Source organism: Desmodus rotundus, chromosome 11 (assembly GCF_022682495.2).
Source record: "Desmodus rotundus isolate HL8 chromosome 11, HLdesRot8A.1, whole genome shotgun sequence".
NCBI lineage: Eukaryota > Metazoa > Chordata > Mammalia > Chiroptera > Phyllostomidae > Desmodus > Desmodus rotundus.
In genome coordinates, this window is record NC_071397.1 from 2575192 (window position 1) to 2599196 (window position 24005).

A 24005-nucleotide genomic window follows, 5' to 3' on the forward strand; every position below is an offset into this window, starting at 1 on the left:
AGGCTGGCACTCAATTCACTGACCCACGCCAGCCAGGGTGCACCTATATTTTTAAACTAAAATGGTCACTAATGAAAATTCCTAGTCAAAAGCACCTACATAATAAATCTACAATAAAATGGTCACTAACACAAATATGTAATAACATTTTGAATACCACTTTTCATAAAGCCAAGAGCATAAAGTATTTTTGTAAAAGCCAAAATGAAGTCACTAAAAATTTTCATTTTAAATCTGACTCTAGAAGTAATCAATCACAGAAGTGACCCAGGAGTAGTCATTTGCCATTCTGTAACAGCCTTGGAACAGAGGCACCTTCCTCTGAAAGAAGAGGCCTCGTCACTCTGGTGGCGGCACTGAACTGCCCGCACACCGTGGGCCACAGAGCACAGCCAAGCGCTGAGCACAGGGGTCATCACAGCACTTCAAGCAGTCCCTCCACAGGAGGCAGCGTCTCTGCCAAGGTCTCCTTTCATCCCTGAATTGGAATGGAACTGAGGAGAGGCCCCTTCTGCATTCTTAGCTGCCAGAAACAAGACATTCAATACGGATGTACTTGAGGGCCTTTGCCACAGATCTGCAGGATTCGTTCTGTCCTCTAACATAAAACAGCCTCACAGCAACTTCCACGCTGAGACCTGGTATGTTTTCACTGTTCATTTTATATAATCAAAATTATTTTTCCTAAAAAAAAAGCTCTTTGCTTTTTTTGTTATATTTTTGTACATATGCTTTTCCTAGGAGGGCAGGATAAAGATGCTTCCACACACAAATACATATGTCCATGTTAAGTGAACAAAGGCTTTCCTAAAATTTTAAATCACATCTCCTAATTTATTTAGAAAGAACAAATCATCATCAGAAGATGATTACATATAATGCATTGAGACGTGATAACCTACATTTTATAATATGATCACTAAAGGAGCTAAAAATGTCTCCTTACAAGTAAAAACAAAGACGTGGTAGCACTTACAAAACACAGCTTATCTCAGGGAGAGGGGCGTTCAGCACACTGTTGTACCTCATAGTTTCCACCTTACAATCTTAAATATATTTAGCACATAATAATATTTGTGGCTATTTTCTGTCCAACTTTTTATTTTGAACAATTTCGAACATATAGAAATTTTCTTCTATTTTTGTGCCTGCTTTTAATATAAATCTATAGGTGTGAACAGACACACATGTACCTTATTACTAATAGTTCATATTTGTGTGATTTAAAATTCTTTATAAATTAAATAATAGAAATTCAGAAAATGCTATCTAAATAAAGCCTGCTTTTCAACAAACAAATGGGGATGATTTGTGATCTCTTTTGATTTTCAGTAATTTACATCGGGATATATGAGTATTTTCTCATACTAACATTGTCACTGAACAGTGAAGTATTCCCAAGGTTGAAAACCTTTATTTGCTCTCACTTGTTTAGGAGACTAAAAAAATAAGACTATGTTCTTCCAAAAAGCTGGAGCTTAGTTTATGGGTCAGAATAAAGTGAACACCTGGAGCACAGCTCACCCACCTACTTAAGAGCACATCTTCTGGACGTTTTCCATTATGTGTCTCTAGTACTACTGTTGCTGTTTCTTTTCACCTGTATGCATGTATTACATTGATTAATAAACTTCGCGAAAATTAGTTGCCTACATTGAAAGATCAGGAGATATGACATGAGAATCCAGCTTGAAACATCAGAGCCACGTTGGGTCCCCACTGCCTCATGACAACTGCGGGCTAAGCCCAAGCAGGGACTAGGGCAGGCTCCCCTCACTCCATCAGAGCTCCACCCACCGTTAACCGCCAGCCCCCCTTCCCTACAAGTCTAAGAGCGCAGGACCCTGGTCTACGAACATTCCTTCACCCTGTTTTAGGATGTTGAAATGACTGAAAATACTCAATATATTATGATACATAGTTTGTGATTAAAGTTCTGGATTTTTAAAAAATCATGTTATTCCTTAATAATTCTGTGATACTTTATCTCCATCTTCTATTCACAGTTGTTCACACTGTAAACATGAAAATACAACACAGCCATACAAAGCCTTCATTCTTTTCTCCATTTCAAAAGAGTCGAATACTTATGAGCTAAGAAAAAAGGTTAACAAAATTGTACTGTAAATTATTCCCAAGTAGTCACAAGCTTTTAAAATATTTTACTTGTGTATAATGAGATAGGAAAACTGCTTCCCTGTTAGACACAGTGCTGAGATACCCTTTGGAGAATTCTGGTTGCTAGGATACATACAAGAGAGTAGTATAAACATTTATTTGCAGGAACAAGGAACATACAGTACAAGAACTGGGATAAGAAGACAGACTTTTAAAATAAAGTTCACTGTAGTGTTTTCCATGTTCTTACACGGAAATACAAACGAAATCAAGAAGGGTTACAGTAACGTCTCGATAGGCTGACATAAGATGAGCAAGGCTATAGGTACTTGCGGAACAGCTCTGAGCTTGAGGCAGTTATGACCCTTGCACTATATTAAGGCATCCAGACATCCAAAAGTTTCTTAAATGAAAGTGTAAAACTGTTACTTTACGTAAGACAGTGTGCACCAACAACCTGAGGGAGGGCACCAAGGTACAAGGAAGTCTAAGGAGACGTCACCAAACTGAAGAAATTTCGGAGATGGGGAGTTTATATGACAAAGCAACAGGTGGGAAGAGCCAAAGCAGTAGCAAAGAAATGTGGTATTAGGACACAGTGAGAAAAAGCTACTTTTTTGTTTGTTTTTTAAAGCTAGGCCTATGTCACAGGTAAGTTATCAGGCTACCAACAAATACTTTATGTGCCAGAAATGGTTCCATGGATATGGGCCTTGCCGACAGGAAGCAGCAGATAAAAGGAATGGGCGTTTGGCCACACATTCTCAATTGTCATCACTGACTACATTTTTCTAAGGGCAAAAGATAACCCACAACATTGTCGACCTTGAAGAGAATGAAGCTGAAGGTATGCACATAATTTTCTGTTTCAGTTTTCAGATGTCCTGTATCTTTGTAATAATTTGGCTGAGGTGAGAGTGAGTAAAAGAAGTGGAAATGTTAACAGATCAACATTAGACAGAATAGCTTCAGACACAGATTCTCTTTTCTTCCTGTCAGCCAACAGTTTTACCTTTTCCACTGAATCAGCAAGAAAGAATAGCTCTGAAAACCACACAAAGAGGTGCTTTTCTTTTTTATTACAGGGAGAGTATCACATGGCTGCTCCAGCAAACCTCTGCTGCCCTGGGCTACAGATGCACCAAGGCCCCTCAGGGCACTGGGTGAAAGCCTCTGCCCCTAACCCTTTGAGAGTCACTATATTAGGATTTTAACTATAAGCAACTAAAAGAAATGGAGGCCAGATCACAAAAGGGAACAGGTTAGCCCTTTCTATGTAATTGCTAATTTCAAGCTCTACAGATTCATCTGTTTCAGAAGTTCAGACACTATGCCGCAACTTTTAAGCTGGCTGAACAAAGCTTCTGAACAAGCTGAGTTTGAGGGCTCCTGCCCTGCCATGATAAACTACGTATTAATCTCAGTCCATTCGTGTTTACACAGCACATTCTTCTAGTAACAAAGCAAATACATGTTAATGCAGAAAAAGCTGAAAATCTATGAACTAACTGAAGAGAACCGCAGTGAACGTGTGAGCGAACACTCTTTCCAGGGGCACAGCATTGGGAGTGTGGGTGCTCTGACCAGATGTTCTGGATGCAAATCTTACTAAGCACTTGGGCACATTTGGTTGGGCACAATTTGTGTGGACAACCTATTTACTCTCACTGAACCTCAGTCTTTCTCTCCTCTGTAAAATGTAGACAAGAACAGTTCCTATCTCACAGGATATGGTGAGAATTAAATGAGGCAATACATGCAAAATGCTGAGAACAGGGCTTAGCACACAGGGAGTGTATCAGCAGTGCTATCTATTCTTTCTACACAAATAGTTACATATTTCTTCCCCAATAAAAGATTTCATATCATAAATGTTGCTTTTTAGCCAGCTTTGATCACCTAGGAATGGGTTGCAAACATATTCCTGTATTCCTAAGTGTCTCTTCACCACGTGCAGAGGACCCTCGGGAGAGCTGCTGCAGAGAGTGGGAACACAGGCTGCTGTGCTGTCATACCACACGAATGCGCCATTCTCAGCACAGCTAGAGGAGTAAGAAATCAGCAACTGGGGCAAAGGCATAGCAGACACCTTCAAAATGTCCAGAAGCTGGCCATGTGGCCTGGCAACTCTGCCCAAAGGCCATAACTAGGCAAAACCAATCGGAGCCTCTCTTGGGAAAACTGAAAGTGAGATACACAGAGTCGATGGCAGGTGAGTGGTGACCAGGGAGGAAAAACGCAACACAAAAAGTGGTAAGCAGAGGCCAGGAGGCTGAGGTCCGAAAGGCTGCTCCTCCACATTGGAAGGGAGGGGCAGGGCCACCAGTGCAGGGACCAGGCTGCTTGTACTACGTGGCATTCCCAATGTCCACCCACCGTGAGCAAGACCTGTCTGCACTGTGACCCTGGTTTTCATTTCTGCACAGCCGGGCAGGGCAGCTGCTGCAGTACTGCCCCATTCTTCCTCATTTAACTGGAGGCCCTGGAGGCACGGTCACTCCTAACAACCTGAAGGTGTCTAACTCAGCTGCACTTACATGGCGGCTGCTCTACAGGCCACACTGATAATAGTGATAATTGTAAAATACAGCAGTTGTGTTTTTGTGAGCACTTGCTATGTGTTGAGCACTGGGGATTCAATAGTGAGCAAGAATGAATGGTACCTGACTACACGGAGTATAGATAGAGTTTAGCACAGAAGATTGAAGCAAGCAGTACCCAGAAAGGATGAAAACACCGTGATGCTGGAAGTGCAGACTGCACCGGGCACACAGAAAGAACAAGTCTACAGGGTGGGATCAGGAAGACTTCACCAGAGAAGTAATTCTCGGATTAAGACACAGAGTTAGCCAGATGTGCTAGATGCTGCAGACTGCTCACCCAGTACCCATTCCTGCACACGTGGGCTGTGTGGCCACCAGTCTTGTGAAGTAAGATAGCCCTGACCTCACTTAACGGGGAGGGCCGGTTTCTTTGGTGGGTAAGCATCTTTCAGTACTGGAAATATTTAGAATGAAATATAGAAGTGTTTGAGAATCAAAGTCATAGTAAATTTTATACTAAGAAGGAGACCAGACATATTTCGTAATGTTTAAAAGAATTTGGCCTATTAGATTGTAACCTCAATTTTGAAAATATAATTAATTTATTTCTGACTTAAGATTTTAAGTTGAAAGTCTTAAGTTTACATACACCATGGGAATATGAGGGGGACCCCCCCCCAAAACCAGAATTATCTTCTGGAGGGCAGGGCCCTTGTAGTACAGGCTTCCCCTGCTGGGTGAGTTCTAGGAACCCATCCATATCAGTGTACCAGCTGGTGTTGTTGTGAGAGGCTGCTTCAGTGAATTTTTTGGGAAGACTTTCAACGCATTTTCTCATTTCACGACAGGTGATTTGCGAGTGTACCCAGCCACATTGCATTGAGTGCTCAGCAGTTTTGACCAAAAATGGAATGACCCCCTTGCCCCAGCCTCCCTATTCACCTGATCTGGTCCTGAGCAACTCTTCCTTCGTTTGTTTCCCTGGATGAAAAAATTTCTCAAAGGGAAATGTTTTGCTGATATGGAAGAGGAGAAACAAAAAAATGGCAGAAGCACTAAAAGGCATGAAAATCGACAAGTTCAAACACTGTTTTGAGCAGTGGGAAACACGTGTCAATAGGTGTATTGCATCAAATGGAGAGAACTTTTAAGATGACTAAAGTTTAAATATGTAAGAAAAAATACACAATTTTCTATAAATAAATTGTTTTGTTTGGTCCCCTCATATTTAAAGAATCTAAGACTCACCTTATTTGTAAGTTTAACATATGAGATTCATAGGACATTTTTGTTGAAGAGTTTTGTGAGGTCTTTATTTTTTAAGTCAGATAACTGAAATTCTTTAAAAAGCAGTCAAATATGTAAAATCTGTAAATGCAACCTGAAACATCTGAAAGTCTTCAATTAACTGTCTAAGTATTACCCAAAGGCCTCTTAAAAGTGACTAACAGTCCTGGCTGGTGTGGCTCAGTGGATTAAGCGCCAGCCTGCAAACCAAAGGGTCGCTGGTTCCATTCCTTATCAGGGCACATGCCTGGGTTGCGGGTCAGAACCCCAGTTAGGGGAGTGTGAGAGGCAACCAGTCAGTGTATCTCTCACACATCGATGTTTCTCTCCCTCTCTCTCCCTTCCCATTTCTCTAAAAATAAATGAATAAAATCTTTAAAAAGTGACCAGTAAAGATCTCTGCTTACAGAGCAATCTGATCTATAAGCATTATGAAAGAACCAAGTTTTTGAACGTGTACAAGAAAAAAGTTGTAACATTTTGAAAACTAAACATATCCTTGATTAGTGACTTCTTCTTACTAAAGCTACCCTTTCAGGGCAATAAAAAACATCAACCTACATCCTCTCTGATTCCAAGTCTCATTCTCTGTTGTTAGATACGGCATTGGAAAAACTAACCTCTCCATTTTATTTTCATGGGAGCCACTGAAATGTTTGGTTTTGTAACGACACATTTCCTTAATTTTATTGTCTGTACACACATTTGTATTTGATAACTTATTCTAAAGTCCAAGCAGCCCTAGACATTTCTTTGTCCTCTCAATATAATGGAATGAGGCACAAGGATGGCATGACTCTCCCTGGACTGGAGGGGGAATTTTGCTCAGTCAGACAGGACTCTTCAGGGCTGAGAATGGCAGGCTCGGTTTAATTTTTAAGCTCAGGGTTCCCTTCAAGACGAGGCAGATCAGACACTGGACACATGAGAAATCGTGTTTAATTATCTGTGTCAGGTCATGGTCATTCACTTTCTCACGTGCCAAGCACTTTATTCCTACGTCACTCATTCTCCCTCTCACCTACCAAAGGGGGTGCAGTGTCCAGGAAAGGAAGGCGCGACGCCCTATACCCTGCCCTGCTCCCTCTCTGCGTTTCTTATGGCAACCATCTAGTTTTCTACACCTTAGTGGCACCTGCATAACCTAGGGGCAGTTCAGCCACAACACTCAAGAACAAGAACAGTAACAGCACCTCATGCTAGCTTTCCCAGGACGTGGCCAAACCCAAACGTCCTCTACACAGGTGGAGCTGCCAGAGCTCACCCCACAACTCCCAAAACCAAGCAGCGAGTTTGGAGCAGGGTCTCTGAACTTTCTCCTATCTTTCAATTCTAGACACATCGTTCTATTTCAGGTCTTCTAACACGTCAGAGTGCCACTGCCACCGATCTCTGTTGAACATCACTTCTGCCTAAGTGCTTCAGAACCTACCTACAGGAGCCAAATGGATTTAAATCAGAAGGAGGCAGCTGAGGCCCACCAACTGCCCTGTCACATTTACCTGAATAGTCAAACCTTTGGAATCCTCCAAAAAGAATGCTAGTAATTTCCACTGGGGGCATTTCTTCAGGGTTTTTATTATTTCATGTCACAGAAGCATGCAATAATTACCTTCTGTTCACCGAGCTGTGTACTAGGCACAGAAAGGGAGGATTTAAAGCAGGCAACATCACCTTCGTCCTCAGAGACTGCAATCTAATTGCAGACACCAGCTATATAATGAGAGTGACCCAGGAATCCCCGGAGGATTCCAAGGGTTAGACTAGCCGACAGGGACTTCAGCAAGTGCCGGACCCAAAAGGAATACAGAATTTAGGCTTGCTCTAAGTGTCATTTTACATGTCCTTAGAATCAGCCTTACATCCCCTCTGGAACAAGAAAATGGACCTCAAAATACTACTGATGTGGTGAGGGGAAGTAAATGGGAGTAATGAAATTTAAACCACCAATTAGGAGTTCCTCCATGAGATAACACAAACTGAGCAAGGCGTGGTGTTTCCCCAAGAGGCAGGAAACGTTAGTTTCTTCTTCCCGGTTTTGGATTGCAATCTTTCTTAGTTTCCCCAACCTAACTGTAAGCTCTTGAAGTAAGGGAACAAGGGCCTACGATTTTACTTCTTCTGACTGTTTATTCTGGAGTATCTAGTCAGATACTCCAGTATAAATCTACTCAGATACTGGAGTATCTAGTCAGATGTATGTTGAGTACCATGTGATTAAACTTTTTAAAAGAGATACTACTATCTCTCAAGCTGCACCACTAACAGCTTCTGGCTAACGGAAGTGTTGCTTTAGCCACTGCTCTATGGCCAGGACGGAGGAAACTGGGAAACTAGGGCCGCCTCCTCCTCATCCAAAGGTTAATGAGAACGAGCCATTTATACCAAGACAGCCTGTTCTTCTTATTTCTTAGGCTGATGAACTATTTGATTCTTGAGAGATGCAGTATTGGAAGAGATCCAAGGGAAATCACAGGGCTGTCTGGTATAATTAGACACAGTCACCACTATGAACCCTGGCCCTGCGTAGAGTGGTGCCTAATAAACATCACCATGTCAGAACCTGACTGCAGCAGGCACATGGTAACTGTTAAATGCCTTCCATGATCATGAGTATGTTTATCGTGAGTGGTAATAAATGAAGAACTACATACAGGAGAGCCCCACGACTACAGGGTACACCACGCTCTTGTTTCTCAGCGCATACCTCCTCACAGACTTCACGAGCTGCCGCCACGCTCGGCTCCTCTTCAGGCTCCATGCCTCCTCCAGGGACAATCCATCGGTCTGGATGGCGACTACTGCTCACAAGTAGCACCTGAAAGCCACACAGGTCACATGGGTGGTTAAAACCCTCAAAAGTTACATTCATACAAACTGAGAGTTTAAACACCACAGAAGTAAAATACCTAAGACACCTCTGTTTGTATCTTTCCAAATCACTTCTTGTAAGGCAACATTTACTTCTGTTTGAAAAAGTAGACCATCTACCTAGTAAAAGGAGAAAGACATCTAAAGCAGTGGCCACTACCTCTGCTTTCCTCTCAGACCCTGACACTCGCCCCATCTATCCCCTCCTCCATTCCTTTCTCTAAAGCCACCTGAATGCAGAGCTGACAAAAAAACTTAAAAAGATATGCTATGATAAGCTTGTGAGTGTTGCGAAGGGCTGGCCAGAAGGAAAGAAGTCCTTAGCTATGGTTGGTGCCACAGTTCCCACACCTCCCCTCCAAGGTTTCCACTCCCGTGTGTCCAGGTCCTGCTCCATCTCATGGCCAAGGCCAATACAACACACCATCCTATAGGCTTGAAGTGTGCACTGAGAACCTAATTCTCTCATCTGCATGAGAAGTAGAAAAACTTCTTTTCATCATGCTTTCAGCTGAGATAAAACGATTTTTTTACTAGGAAATTTTATTAAGAAATAAAAAGAGCCCTGGCTGGTGTAGCTCAGTGGACTGAGCATGGGCTTGCGAACTAAAGGTCACTGGATGGATTCCCAGTTAGGGTACATGCCTGGGTTGTGGACCAGGTCCCCAGTGCGGGGCATGAGAGAAGCAACCATACATTGATGTTTTTCTTTCTCTCTTTCTCCTTCTCTTCCCCTCTCTCTAAAAATAAATAAATAAAATCTTTTAAAAAAAGAAAAGCAAACACACAAAAATGCTCATATAAAATACAGTTTACTAATTCAAACTTAACCAGCATTTTAGTCATGGCTGAAATAAAATCTGGAATTTCCTCAGCCCCTCTTCCTTACCCCTCTCTAGGACAGATGCTAAGTAACCACAGTTAGCTGCACTCATTTGGGAGTAAAGTTGGATCGGCATTATTTCCAAAACTAAAGGAATCCTCAACTGTTCCCTAAACCATCACTTTCTGGCGATGTCTTTTGAGCCTCCATCTTCACCCCAAACTACATTCCTTACACTATCCTTCACCTTCAGTCCACCCCAGCACTTAACTTCTACTCTGCAGTTGTCTTTGTTGCCTGAAAGAAAATATTGCTTCCTGCCCTGACTCGTGTGGCTCAGTAGGTTGGGAGAAGTCTTTCAAATGGAAAGGTCACCAGTTGGATTCCCAGTAGGGTACATGCCTGGGTTGTGGGTTCAGTCCCCGGCCAGGGCATGTACAAGAGGCAGCCAACTGATGTTTCTCTCACTCTTTCTCCCTCTCTAAAAAAGAAAAATATACATATTACTTCCTCTCTAGCCCTTAGAGATTCCACCCCTGACTTCTGGTTACCTAGCTTCCAGTCATTTCCTTCCTCTCCCTTAAGGTCTCTGCAACTATGAGCCCTTGGAAATTCCATCTTTTGTTCAGCCCTCAACCCTTTACTTCCTGTCTTCATTATTATTCCTCGTGGTCCTCTACAGAGTCTGTGATCTGCAGGACCAGAGGGGACCAAAGAGTTACAAGAAGTAAATCCATGAATCCATGTATAATCATCAATATACAGCCCATGGGAGGTGGCCAAGATGGAGGCGTAGGTAGATACACTTTGCCTCCTGGCACAACAAAAAAGTATAACAACCAATTTGAAAACAAAAGACAACCAGAACTACCGGAAAATCGAACTGTATAGAAATCTGATGACCAAGGAGTTAAAGAAGAAACATTTGTCCATACTGGTAGGAGGGGTGGAGACGGGCAGCTGGGGCGGATAGGACACACGGTGAGGCAGTGGCTGGTGGACCAGGCGGTCCTACATTAGCATAAAGATAAAAAATGGAACAACTGGGGAGCAAGCAATAAAGACTATGCAACCCAGGGTTCCAGGGCTGGGAATTAAAGCCTTATAACCTCTAGCTGTAAAAACCTGTGGGGGTTGTGGCAGCGGAAAAAACAGCCAGTCTCTCAGGAGAGTCTGTTTGAGTGGCCCAAGGAGTCCTAGAATGTACACAAGCCCACCCACCTGGGAATCAGCAGCAGGGCAGCAACTGGAAGGGCGCCAGTTGCTTGCGGGAAGCAGAGGAAGTGACTGAAAGTAGGGCGAGAGCCAAGTAAGCTGCATTGTTCCCTCTCTGACTCCTCCCCCTTCCACACAGTGCCACAACTTGGAGAAGTGGGTTGCCCCGCCCTGTCAAACACCCAAGGCTCCACCACTTACAACGTAACGGGTGCACTGAGTCAAAGAATATGGCCCAAGTGAAAGAACAGATCAAAGCTTCAGAAAAACACTAAGCGATGAAGAGATAGCCAACCTATCAGATGCACAGTTCAAAACGCTGGTAATCAGGATGCTCACAGAAATGGTTGAGTATGGCCGCAAAATACAGGAAGAAGTGAAGGCTGTATAAAGTGAAATAAAGAAAAATATACAGGGAACCAATAGTGAAGGGAAGGAAACTAGGACTCAAATCAATGGTTTGGAACAAAAGGAAGAAATTAACATCCAACTGGAACAGAATTAAGAAACAAAAATTCAAAAAAATGAGGAAAGGCTTAGGAACCTCCAGGATAACTATAAATGTTCCAACATCCAAATCATAGGGGTGCCAGAGGAGAGGAAGAGCAAGAACATGATCAAGTGGGATTTATTCTAGGAATGCAAGGATGCTACAACATTCACAGATCAATAAATGTGATTTACCACATAAACAAAAGGAAGGATAATAACCACATGATCACATCAATAGGTGCAGAAAAAGTTTTTGCACTTTTTAGTGCAAAAGGAAATCAACAACAAAATAAAAAGACAACCCACAGAATGGGAAAACACATTTGTTGATACACCTGATAAGGGGTTAATATCTAAAATTTATAAACTACTTACAAAAGTCAAAACCAAAAAAACAACCCAATTAAAAAATGGGCAAAGAACCTGAACAGACATTTCTCCAAAGAGGACATACAGATGGCCAACAGACGTATGAAAAGGCATTCAACGTCACTAATCATCAGAGAAATACAAGTAAGAACCACAATGAGATACAATCTCAAACCTGTTGGAATGGCTATCATCAATAAATCAAAAAACAATACTTGCTGGGAAGGATGTGGAGAAAGGGGAACTCTTTTGCACTGTTGGTGGGAATGCAGACTAGTGCAGCCACGGTGGAAAGCAGCATGGAGTTCCCTCAAAAAATTAAAAATGGATCTACCTTTGACCCAGGAATCCCACTTCTGGGAATACACCTGAAGGAATCCAAAATACTAACGAGAAAAAACATAAGCACCCCTATGTTCATTGAGGCGCTATTCACAATCTCCAAGATATGGAAGCAGCCCAAGTGTTCATCAATAGATGAGTAGATAAAACTATGGGACATTTACACAATGGAATTCTACTCGGCCATAAAAAAGAAAATGTTACCCTTTACAACAGTATGGATGGACTTGGAGAACATTATGCTAAGTGAAATAAGCCAGTCAGAGAAAGACAAATACCATATGAATTCATTCATATGTGGAATCTAATGAACAAACTGAACAAGCAAAACAGAGACAGATCCATAGATGGAGAGCAGATGACAGCTAGTTGGAGGAGGAGGTTAGGAGGTAGAGGGATTGAGCAAAAAAGGACTCATGGACAACAGGGTGGTGACTGCGGGGGGTATAGGGGTATAAAGGGACTAAATGGTAATGGAAAAAACATAATTAAGATTATATATATATTTTTAAAGTACAACATGAAGGTTTCACAAAATTTGGCTTTTATTTTTTATCTTATTATTTTCTTTTCGGGTTGATAGAGCCAGCTGAGACGGTATTTTGGGGAAAAACCACATGATTTAGTTGGAGGCACATAAACTCCTCTACCCCAAGGGAGAGCTGAGGACTGGGGCTGAGCCTATGCCCGCCGTTCTCCCTGCACAGCTCCCTTCCCACAGGCTCTCAGGGCAGTAGGGGCCACGGTAGTTGTTCACTTGGGAAAGACATCAGATGACTCAAATACCAGCTTCCCATCTCCGGTTTCAATCTTCTTCACAAGCACTCTCTTGGAGGAACTGGTGCTGGTGCTGCTGAAGGAGCAAGAGCCCCCAGGAGCCCAAGTTGGTTTGGAAGCCTAGGCCATAGCTGAGGTTCCCGTAAGCTGGGCTCAGCCCACCTGAGTAGTCGCTGGTGGTCTTGGTATGGATACTCATGTTCTGTATCCCAGACTCTAGCCGGTTTCCCTTACCCTCCAGCAAGTTGTAGTAGGTGGTGATCTCCACATCCATAGCTAGCTTGACGTTCATGAGCTGGTACTCATGCAGCTGTCATGTCATGTCCTGCTTCATGGATCTCAGAGTGACCTCCAGCTCAGCCACCTTTGCCTGAGGATCCTTGACAGCCAGCTCCCCATGCTGCTCGGCTGCATGACCTCAGTGAAACCCTCTGACCTCTGAGGTCCCTAATCTCAGCCGGGAGCTGGCTAATGTTCCAGTTCACCTCAGAAATTTGTCTTTGTGCAACGCAGCTCATCTCTGCTTCCCAGACAATGCCTGCAGCTCCTCATATTTGATCTGGTACACAGTCTCAGGCCCAGCTCAGCTGTGGTTGGTGATCTCCTCATACTGGCCCTTGACCTCGGCAATGATGCCATCCAGTTCCAGGGAGTGGACGTGTCAGAGATCTGGGGCTGCAGCTCACAAATCTTCTCATCCTACAGCCTCCTGTAGAAGTTGATCTCAACAGTCTGCCCTTCCAGGTGGGACTCCAGCTCAATCACGCTCCTAAGCCTCATCTACATCCTTTGTGATAAGGACAAATTCTTTCTCCAACTCTGTGTGTGCTTGTTGATCTCACTCTTGTACTTATTCTTCAAGCCCTCCACCAGCCCCTGAATGTTGTCAACCTCCACCTCCAGCCGGTTTCTCTCAGGCCAGTGTGTCCAGCTGCCACTGAAGGTTGTTGATGTAGCTCTCAAACATGCTGTCCATGTTACTGTGAGTCGTCTTCTGCTGCTGTAGGAAGTTCCACTTGGTCTCCAGAATCTTATTCTGCTGCTCCAGACTCTGCACCTCATTGATGAAAGGAAACAAACTTGTCATTGAGGCTCTTGATCTGCTCCTTCTCTTGGCTGTGCACGGCCTGGACGCTGGGGTCCACCTCAGCTTCAGGGGCTCGGTGGGCTCTGGTGACTTGGATAGCTGTGATGCTCCCCATACCCCCAGCCTTGCTGTAACCCCTGGCCAGATTCACTTTGGCGTCCAGGACAACCAGGAAAAGGCTGAGGAGCTGATGTGGGTGCGGGGCCCATTTGAGTACGAGCAACTGCTAAGGTCTGGGCACCAGAGGTGTTCACCTTGTAGGTCTTATTGGTCACCCTTGTGGACATGGTAGAGGCTGGAGTGGAGGTGAGGAGGCTGAACCAGACAGAGATTTAAGAAGAGGAAGCCAAAAGGTTGCCTGAGCTTTTGTTTTTAAAGAGTCCTCACTGGACTCTGGCTTTATACCATATACAAAAAATTAACAGAATGGACTAACAACTTAAATGTATAAGCTAAAATGATAAAACGGAGGTAAATCTTCATGACTTTGAAATTGGCAAGATATGCCAAATTCTTAGACACGACACCAAAAGCATTAGCAACAAAGGGAAAAATAAACAGGACTTCATCAAAATTAAAAACTACTGTGCATCAAAGGGCATTAAGAATGTGGAAAGAAAGGACAAATTGGCTGGTATGAAATAGACAGGGGGAGGTAAGAACAGTATAGGAAATGGAGAAGCCAACGAACTTGTATGTACGACCCATGGACATGAACTAAGGGGGGGGATACTGGAGAGAATGGGGTGGTGTTGGGTGGAGGGGGCAAAGGTGGGAATATTGGGACAACTGTAATAGCATAATCAATAAATTATTTTTTTAAAAAGAATGTGAAAAGATGACCTACAGAGTGGGAGAAAAAGTCATCTATGTGATAAGGGTATAATATCCAAAACACATAAAGAACTCTCACCACTCAACAACAAAAAGACAAACATCATTTATCCAAAGAAAACATACAAATAGCCAAGAGGCACATGAAAAGATGCAACGTTATTAGTAACTAGGAAACTGCAGAGTAAATCCACCACAAGATACCACTTTACACCCACTAGACTAGCTGTGACTTCAAGAACACCAAGTGCCAACAGAATGTAGAGAAACTGGAACCCTCGTACATTACCGGTAGGAATGAAAAGTAGCTCAGGCACTGTGAAAAACAGTTTGGTGGTTCCTCAGAAAGTTAACCATAAAATTAAAATATAATCTAGGAATTCCACTCTCAGAACTGAAAATCCCAAAGAACTAATAACAGGTACTCAAACACTTACACACAAATGTTCAGGGCAACATTATTCACAATAGCTACAAAGTGGAAGTAATTCAAATGTCCAGCAATTAATGAATGGATAAACAAAATGTGACTACACAGTGGATGGACTTTGAAAACATTATGCTAAGTGAGAGCCAGAATCAAAAAGTCACATAGTGTATGATTCCATTTTTATGAAATATGCAAAACAGGTAAATCCATACAGGCAGAAAGCAGGCTGATGGTTACCAGGGACAGGGGGAAAGAAAAATGGGGAGTAACTATTGAAGGTACAGGGTTTTTTGGAAACTAGATAGAAGTGGTGGCTGCTAAATGCCGCTGCCTTCTTCATTTAAAAATGGTTAATGTTATATGAACATAACAATAAAACAAAACTGGTTTTAAGATTACAGTATTCTTTATATTTTTAAAATATTTTATTTATTTATTTTTTGAGAGAGAGGGGAAGGGAAGGAGAAGGAGAGGGAAAGAAACATCGATGTGCAAGAAATACATCACTAGGTTGCCTCTCACATGCCCTCAACTGGGGACCTGGCCTGCAACTCAGGCCTGTGCCCTGCCTGGGAACTGAACCGGTGACCTTTTGGTTCACAGTCTGGCACTCAATCCACTGAACCACACCAGCCAGGACTACAGTAATTCTTTAAAAACTAACAGAGTCAATGCCACTACTTTTTTCTTTAGAGTTTAGACTCCAGGATAGTGGCCATCTAGAAGGTTATCCTTAGTTTTATAATATTAAGTTATATAACTAAAATAATATACTATTTCCATAAAAGATAAAGGGGATCATTGTTACACCCATTCTCCCCAATAATTGTGGACAATGTTGTATTTTTTTTAAAATTCCTTGTCAAAAAAAGAACCCAAATATAATTATGTTTGTTAATTCAAGTTAAGAAGTTTTTTAAAAATTCCCCCAAAGACAATTCTAGCCAAGAGCATTCAAGTCACATCTACCTAATCTGCAAGAAAGAGTCCAGAAGTATAAAAGAGGGTTAATCCTTCATTGACTTACTACATAAATAATATGTAGTCCTTCTTCCTACAGTTCCCCCACTTTCTGGCAAACTGTTTACCAGCCATTCTAAACCTAAGCATTTGCTTCAAAGGCTGCCTAGGACCATCCAGTTAGGTGATAGTTCCAACGAAAGACCATTATAACAGGGATATTCCAGACCTAACGCAAAGAAAAGGAAACCTCTAACATAAAGTATAATTTAATTTCTAAGTTTCAATCAATGTAAAATATTAGTAAATCTAGCAAGTGTTATCATTTTGCATATTCCAAGCATGACCTATATGAGGTAATATTCTACGTGATACTGAGGCTTTATAGTTACACTTCAAAGCAAACACTACCACCAGTAAATAGCTCTCCCCAGTAGGTTTCCCTGACAACCCATCAAACATTTCCTGGAAAAGAAAAACATCCAAAATATTCTTTACTTTAGCCAGAGGCTTTACTCCCCTCCCATCTTATAAAACAGTAAGTGGTGTTCTAGTCACTAAATTAGTATTCAAAAGCTTGACTTTTAAATACAAAATTACCTAAGAAGAAATTAAATGGCAAAGCTCTGAAAATGACACACTAAGAAAAAAAAAAAACAACAGACCTTGTGACTTATTCAACAAACATTCATTAAGGGCTATCGTGAGCCAGCAACAGGAGACGCAGAACTGAAAACTTCTGCAGTTCTGATGCAGATCAGAGGGGTACTGGCCAAGCAGTACCAGACCTTTTATAAAACCTGTCACTGAGACAGGTATATCACTGCCTGCAGAGATGCGTAAGTGTACCAAGAGACCATATGAACTCCTGGATTCATGAAGCAGGTGACCCTGCTGGAAAAACCTGTTATACACACGGACACAGAAAATCATTATACTGATTAGGGACACGTGTGCAGTGAAGAATAAAGGAATATGTGGGAATGGTAAACCTAATGGGGGGAGATTTACATAAAGGGCTTCAGCTAGAAACAGTACTGGTTTATTTCTTAGGTTTTAAAACACTGCTTTAATATTGCTTAATACAAATTTTCAAAAGACTAAAAGAAAGCCACAGTCCCTGCCCTAAAGAAACTGAGTGGAGAGAGAAGGGGGAGAAGGTAATGATGCAGGGTAAGGAGAACTCTGGCGAAGTGTGCAGAGGACACCACGATGACACTGAAGAGGCACCTGGCCCAGGCGGGGGGGGGGGGGGCAGCTGAAGGGGGTATGGGAAGGTTTCTTAAAGGAAGTGACTTGAGTTGAATCCAATTGGGCTCAAGAAGAACATTTACCAGAAAAGAAAAAAATCATCAGAAACATACTATGTGCCCATATGCTTGGGACACAAAAGTAAGGCAAGTACAGCCTCAGCTCTTGAGAAATTTAAAGTCTAGTGGATGAGACCAATAAGAAGTGAGGTGAGTAAATAAATTTCAGTGACTGTTATCAGAAACCATAATGCTCACTAGATACATTTCATGTTCTCACCCATAGCACCCAGCTCCCTGCTGTTAGGTGGGGCCGTTTGACTAGCCTTGGCTAAGGAAATGTGCCATGTCACTTCCGCTCTAAGGCAAGGAGAAGCCTATGCAGTCTTTCTCTTCCTCTGTCACAGTGCCCGAGGGCATGGTGGGTTCCAGCTGGTGAAGCTATACGCCTGAGTCCCTGAATGGAAGGGAGTTCCTGTGTGAAGCAGAGCCTCTGAAAACATATGATTAACGGACATCATAACAAGGCATAAACTGTTCAGTTAAAACAGGGAGATCTGGGGATAAATCTGTTACTGCAGTGTAACCTAGTGTATCTGATCAACAGTGTGAGAGGTCGGTGAAATTTCTAAGGACCTGTTCGGCTGACCGCCTCACACCCAATTCCTAAGCAGAGAGCCTGACCCATATAAGTGGCCAATAGATGTCTGAAGAGCAAATGAAAGAATGGACCAATGACTGAATGAACAAACAACTGCTTTTAAAAAGGAATCCAGAGAACATGCAGAAGGGACCACTTAGCTTAGGGAAGGTGAAAAGAGGCAGAGGTTCAATTATAAAGAGTTTGGATGGCAACCTGAAGGCAACGCAAGTCACTGAAGTGGTTTAAGAAACAACACAGGGTGCCCTGGGCAGGGGGCGTGGTCAGGTGGAGCGTCATCCTGCACACCAAAGACCACTGGTTCCATCCCTGATCAGGGCACACACCCAGGCTGTGGGTTCGGTACCTGGTCAGGGTGCACCCGGGAGGCAACCAGCTGATGTTTCTCTCTCACATCAATGTCTGTCTGGTGGTCTGTCTCTCCCCCACTTTCCTTTCTCTCTCTAAAAATCAATAAACATATCCTTGGGATTAAAAAGAAGAACAAAGAAAGAAATAACATCACGCAACCTGGGTTTTAGAAAACTCGCTTTGACTCGCACTGGTGATGGACAAGCCTGGTAACAGAACAGGTTTCTGCAGTTAATTCAGGCTGAAACGGAAGGAGGTCAGAAGTGGCAGTCAGAAAAAAGTGACAGATATACAAAAAGAACCCACAGGACCAGGTGACCGACAGGATGTGGGCTGGATCAATAGCTGCCCTCCAAGGGAGAATGTGAAAGGGTCAGTGGAGGAGGGAACCACAGGGCGGCTGTCCCCTGAACACAGAAATTCGTGAGGTGTCTAATGAGTATTTCTAGTTGACAACCATAAGAATATTTCAAGTTGGAGGCAGACTTGGAAAACAAGAGTCGCAGACTCTTCCAGGCGGGATGAGACTAACCAGTGGGGACTATGTGCACTTGCAGAGCGCTGGTCGGAGGAGCTTATATCCGCATTACCCTACCTACCCCCGGTGCCACGCAAGGTTCCATTCCTACCACCAAAAGTACAGCAGAGGCCAGGTAACCCAGATTATTAAAGTTCTAGAAATAGTTTTCTTAAAAATCGGATTATCTATGGGGATAATCTACATGATGGGAAATCCTGATTAGCAAGCTCTACATCTTAGACATATTACTAATTTCCAGGTAACTGCATACAGGAATGCACCTAACACAATCTCGCTTCCAACAATGTAATGCCCCAGCAGTTAACAGCCCCTCAGCCCCACTGTTACTGCCAGAGAGCTCTTCTAGAATCTCAGATGGCATGAGGACGGCACCCTATCGGGTCTGTGATATGCCTTGTGGACTGCTCTTTCTCATCATTTATGTGTCCCTTCTTAAAAATAAGACCAACATAATAGTGAATATTATCTGTGCTTGCTTAGGTTCCAGATAAATAGGAGTTGCCCCCCCTTTCTTTTTAACAGAACAGCTGCCTTAAGTTCTTGTGCACAACAACCCTATGTTTAGAAGATGAGTAAAGCTGAGTACGAGGTGAAATAACCTGTTCAAATTAAATCAGTGGATTATCTATCACAGGGCCAAGCATTAGTGTTCTCAGTTCCCAGATTTTTAAAGCCCTTTTACCCATTAGTTTCTAACAGCCCCCCTCGCCGCCCCACCACAGAAGCTCAAAATACTGCTAAAGGAGGAACAAGCAGACATAAACAGTTTACAAAATGCCTTACAAAAATCCCTTCACTTTATCTAATCAGTTTTATTTATTTAACAAAAAAGGAAATTCTGTGCCTTGTCCACAGAAACATACTATGCTGTGAACAGATATTCTGGCAATTTTTACTTTGGGAGCAACAAGGTATTTGAAGAACGATATGAAAAGGCAGTGGCACCTGCGAACTATTCTAAACAGGTGTCACCCTTAAGTATGCGTCCTGGGGTATCGAGTACAATACTAGACTTCTAAGTGAGAGCATCCTGCTCTGTCTCCCCAAATGAATGTCTAAATATTAAGATAAGCACACATAACACGTTATATCATCTGGTATCCAGTGACTTTTTAAATTCTAAGAAGACTAAAATAACGAGTACACTTGGCCATATCTGCAGGTTATATAAAAACAAAGATTGGAAGTACACTGTTGAATATAATTTACTGGAACATCCGACATGTTCCTATAAACCTTGACCCCCCCCCACACCTCTGGTAAATACTGACAGAAAACAGACTAATACAAAGGGGAAATAAATAACAGCAGCAGGTAGTATTTATTCAGTTTCCACTTTAAGCCATGTGCTGGCTTTTTACATATATTTTTTAAAGCTTTTATTTATTTTTTTTTTAGAGAGAGGGGAAGGGAGGGAGAACGAGAGGGAGAGAAACGCCAATGTGCGAGAGAAACATAAACATCTAGATCAGCTGCCTCTCGTTTGCCCCCAATTGGGGATCCAGCTGCAACCCCAGCATGTGCCCTGAGTGGGAATCCAACAGCAATCTTTCAATTTGCAGGCCAATGCTCAACTCACTGAGCAACACCAGCCAAGGCTGGCTTTTTACATATTCTATTTTTACTATACTATCTCTATTTTCAAGCAACCATGCAAGCCAAGTATTATGTAATTCTCACCATTACAGCAATGAGGTAACTGAGCCTTAGATTATTTGATAAGGTGGCAAAGGGCACAGAAAGGGTCAGTGCTAAGCCAGGATTCAAACCATGGTCTACGTGCCTGACTGGGACCACCAAGCCACTGAGAGCCCAATAAATCCACAGTGTAGCTGATCCACATTAACTGCCAGTGGATAAAAGCCACAACACCGTTTTCTTCAGGCCAGGTATAAGGAAAAGAAAAAGACAGAGAAGGTGTTTTAATCTGATCTTTGATTCAAATCAAGGATTTTCAATTTTCTCTCCCACATGCTGAGAGTATTTACTTATTTATTAGCTCTTCCCTGGCAGAGTTGTCCTATACATAGAGAGGTATTTCTCTTTGTCTTATACACAGACAGGGACCTTCTTACATTTTCTTTTCTGAAAACATTCATAAATATGTATATATAATGAATACTCATTTGCAATAGACAGCTCAGCTGTTTTTCACATTTGTCTGGAAACTATCGTGTACAGGTAATTCCTTACTTGAGCACTTAGTCCATAAACAACCGCTGTCCAGTCATTATTTGCTTGAGAAATGAACTGAAGCATGGGGGTGAGTGTGGGGAGCAGAGATGCACAAAAATATATAAAGCCTACCCTTGAACAGCCCGCCCTCTACTACAAGGGCTGGAACCTGGCCCACCGGCCAGATCTAGCATACCACCTGTTTTTGTATGCCCCATGACCCAAGAATAATCTCTCAAAATGTTGGAAAAAATCAAAAGAAAAGTGTTTTGACATATAAATTTATATGAAATTCAAATTTCAGTGTCCATAAATAAAGTTTATTGCTCTGCTCATTCATCTACCTGCAGTATATGACTGCTTTCAAGCTACAATGGCAAAGCTGAGCAATTCTGACAGAGATCGTGTGGTCCGCAAAGCCAAAAATGTCTACTACCTGGTCCTTTGTAAAAAAAAGTTTCCTAACCCTTGACCTAATGAAGGGCCTCAGCAGCCACAACTTCATGTTGATAAGAACTATTATGGAGGAAATAAGATTCTGAGAGGGTCCTAGAACACTTTCAGGAGGGAACATTTTAGCTGGGCCTAGAGGAGGAATTTAGTGAATCCAGAAGGAAGAGGTGTTCCAGTCAATGGACATTGCAATTGCAAAGGCAGATGCAGGAAACAGCATCCAGGAGATGCTGAGAAACTCAGGTAGTTTGATATGGTGTGGGGTACATGATGGAAGGAGGCTGCTAAATTTGACTGGGACCAGTATAAAAAGTTCATATGGTGAGTACACTAAGTTATGGCAACTGAGAATCCTCCCTGGTTTGGGGGAGGAAATCGTCAATCTTACTTGTGTTTTGGAAGCCTGAATCTGGAGGCTGAATGAGTGACGAGCTGGAAGTGGGACGAATAGATCAGTTAAAGAGGGTACGGGATCTGGATATAATCAGTATCCCTGGAGATGGGGAGCAGCAAGAGGATTCAAGTCACATTTAGGAGATAGTTGACAGGCACAGGTAGCTAATCAGAGACGAGGGTGCCATGAAGGGGATGCAGAGGCTGTGGCATCTTACTGGGGTCAACAGGTGGACAAGGGATACCACCCATTTCTCAAGAGAAACAAATATAGGAGGGGATCATGTGAAAAAGAAAAAACAGTTTGAGGTACCTACAAGAGAAGTTAGGCTTCCTACACTCTCTGAATATGATACTTCAAAACCTCAACTTAAATGTCCATCTGAAAGCATTCACCCAAGAAACGATGATTGTTTCTATATATACAGTGCAACTGGCAGGGCTGAGGAGGAGACATTTCACTTTAAAACCTTGTGTGAGCTTGAGTATTTTAGAATAAGCACATAAGACTTTTGTAACTGACCAAGAAGAATGCCAAGCGTTATTGCTTAGCGCATTTCTGAAAGCCAAATGGAGTGGATGAAATATTTAGAACACTCAAGTTTCCGGAGGTCATTAAAACAAAGCCACCGCCAACAGCATTCCTGACACCCATAAACTACATTATCCACCCCCCTTCCCCTGCACAGTCTTAGAACAATAGGAATACATTGTAAAAAGGCAGGTATTGTGTCCCCAAAGTAGCATCACACATGAATCACATTTCAGTCTAGTTTAAGAAGTCAGAGTTTAAACCACAGCTGTACGTTGTCTACTTTAAAGAGAAGGACAGTCGGGAGACTTGGGTTACAGTTCTGCCTTCTACCCCAATCAGTCACACAGCGGGGAAGAAAAAAAGAAAAACTCTCTCTCTTTAGACTTTAACTTTCCCAGTTTTAAACGAGGCGGTCCAAATAATCTCTAAAGCCCCGTCAGCATTAACATTCTGTTGTTCTAGGTATACACACAGGTGGGAGTGTCTAGAATTATGGTTCCTACTTCTGCTTTTGTGAGAATCTATTTTTTCAAGAGTACACATGGCACAAGCCTTGTCCCCTACTGCTGTCCCAGACGTGCTTCTCATGAAGACTTCCCGAGATACTCTAGCATACATGAGTATACTTATTTTTCTTTCCTCTTTGTCAACCCCAACAATAACCTATTACATGCACTGCTCTACCTTACTTTTTCACTTAAATTATAAAGATCAGTTCATCAGTACATACCGAAGAGCCTCCTTTAAAAAAAAAATGACCATTTGGTATTTTTAAAACTACTTTAGGAAATTCCAAACTTACACAGAAGTAGAGAGAAAATATAATAAATATCCAAGTCTTTATTACTCAGCTTCAATTATTAACATTTCACTTATTGTGTTTTATTTACCTATATCCCATTCCGAGTATGGTAAAGCAAATCCAAGATATCAATGTATGTCACCACTAAATACTTCAGTTATGTATCACTAAAACATAAGACCTTTAAAAAATACCACCATCTCATTATTAATAACTATCAAAATTATTAATTCCTTTTAATAATCTAATAAACAGGCCATATTCAAATTTCTCCAACTGTTTCAAAACCACTATTTTACAATTGGTTTATTTATATGAAGATTAAAATAAGGTCCAAACACTGCATTTGGTTGATATGACACCCAAGCTAAAATAGTTCCTTAGTCTAAAACAGTTCCTTCTCCTGCCCTGACTGCTGGGACTCAGGGGGTTGGAAGTCATCCTGCAAACTGGGAGGTCATCAGTTACATCCCTGGTCAGGACACATGCCTGGGTTGTGGACCAGGTTCCCAGATGGGGGAGCTTCAGGAGACAGTCAATTGATATTTCTCTTGCACATTGATGTTTCTTTCCCTCTCTTTCTCCCTCCCTTCCCTTCTATCTAAAAATAAAGAAATAAAATATTTTAAAAATAAATAAATAAATAATAAAAGAGTCCCCACTCTTGGCCCTTTGTTTTTAAGCCATTTATTTTAC

General features: G+C 42.2%; 1 protein-coding gene across 1 annotated transcript in view; it reads right to left on the reverse strand.

The window, feature by feature from the left end:
- The window catches only part of NUDT3 (nudix hydrolase 3), a 101794-nt gene that overhangs the window by 25083 nt on the left and 52706 nt on the right, over window positions 1-24005 (reverse strand). The window contains exon 2 of the mRNA XM_024557996.4: window positions 8656-8766. Within this exon, the coding sequence (XP_024413764.1) occupies window positions 8656-8766 (111 nt within the window). The remainder of the gene's footprint in view (window positions 1-8655; window positions 8767-24005) is intronic.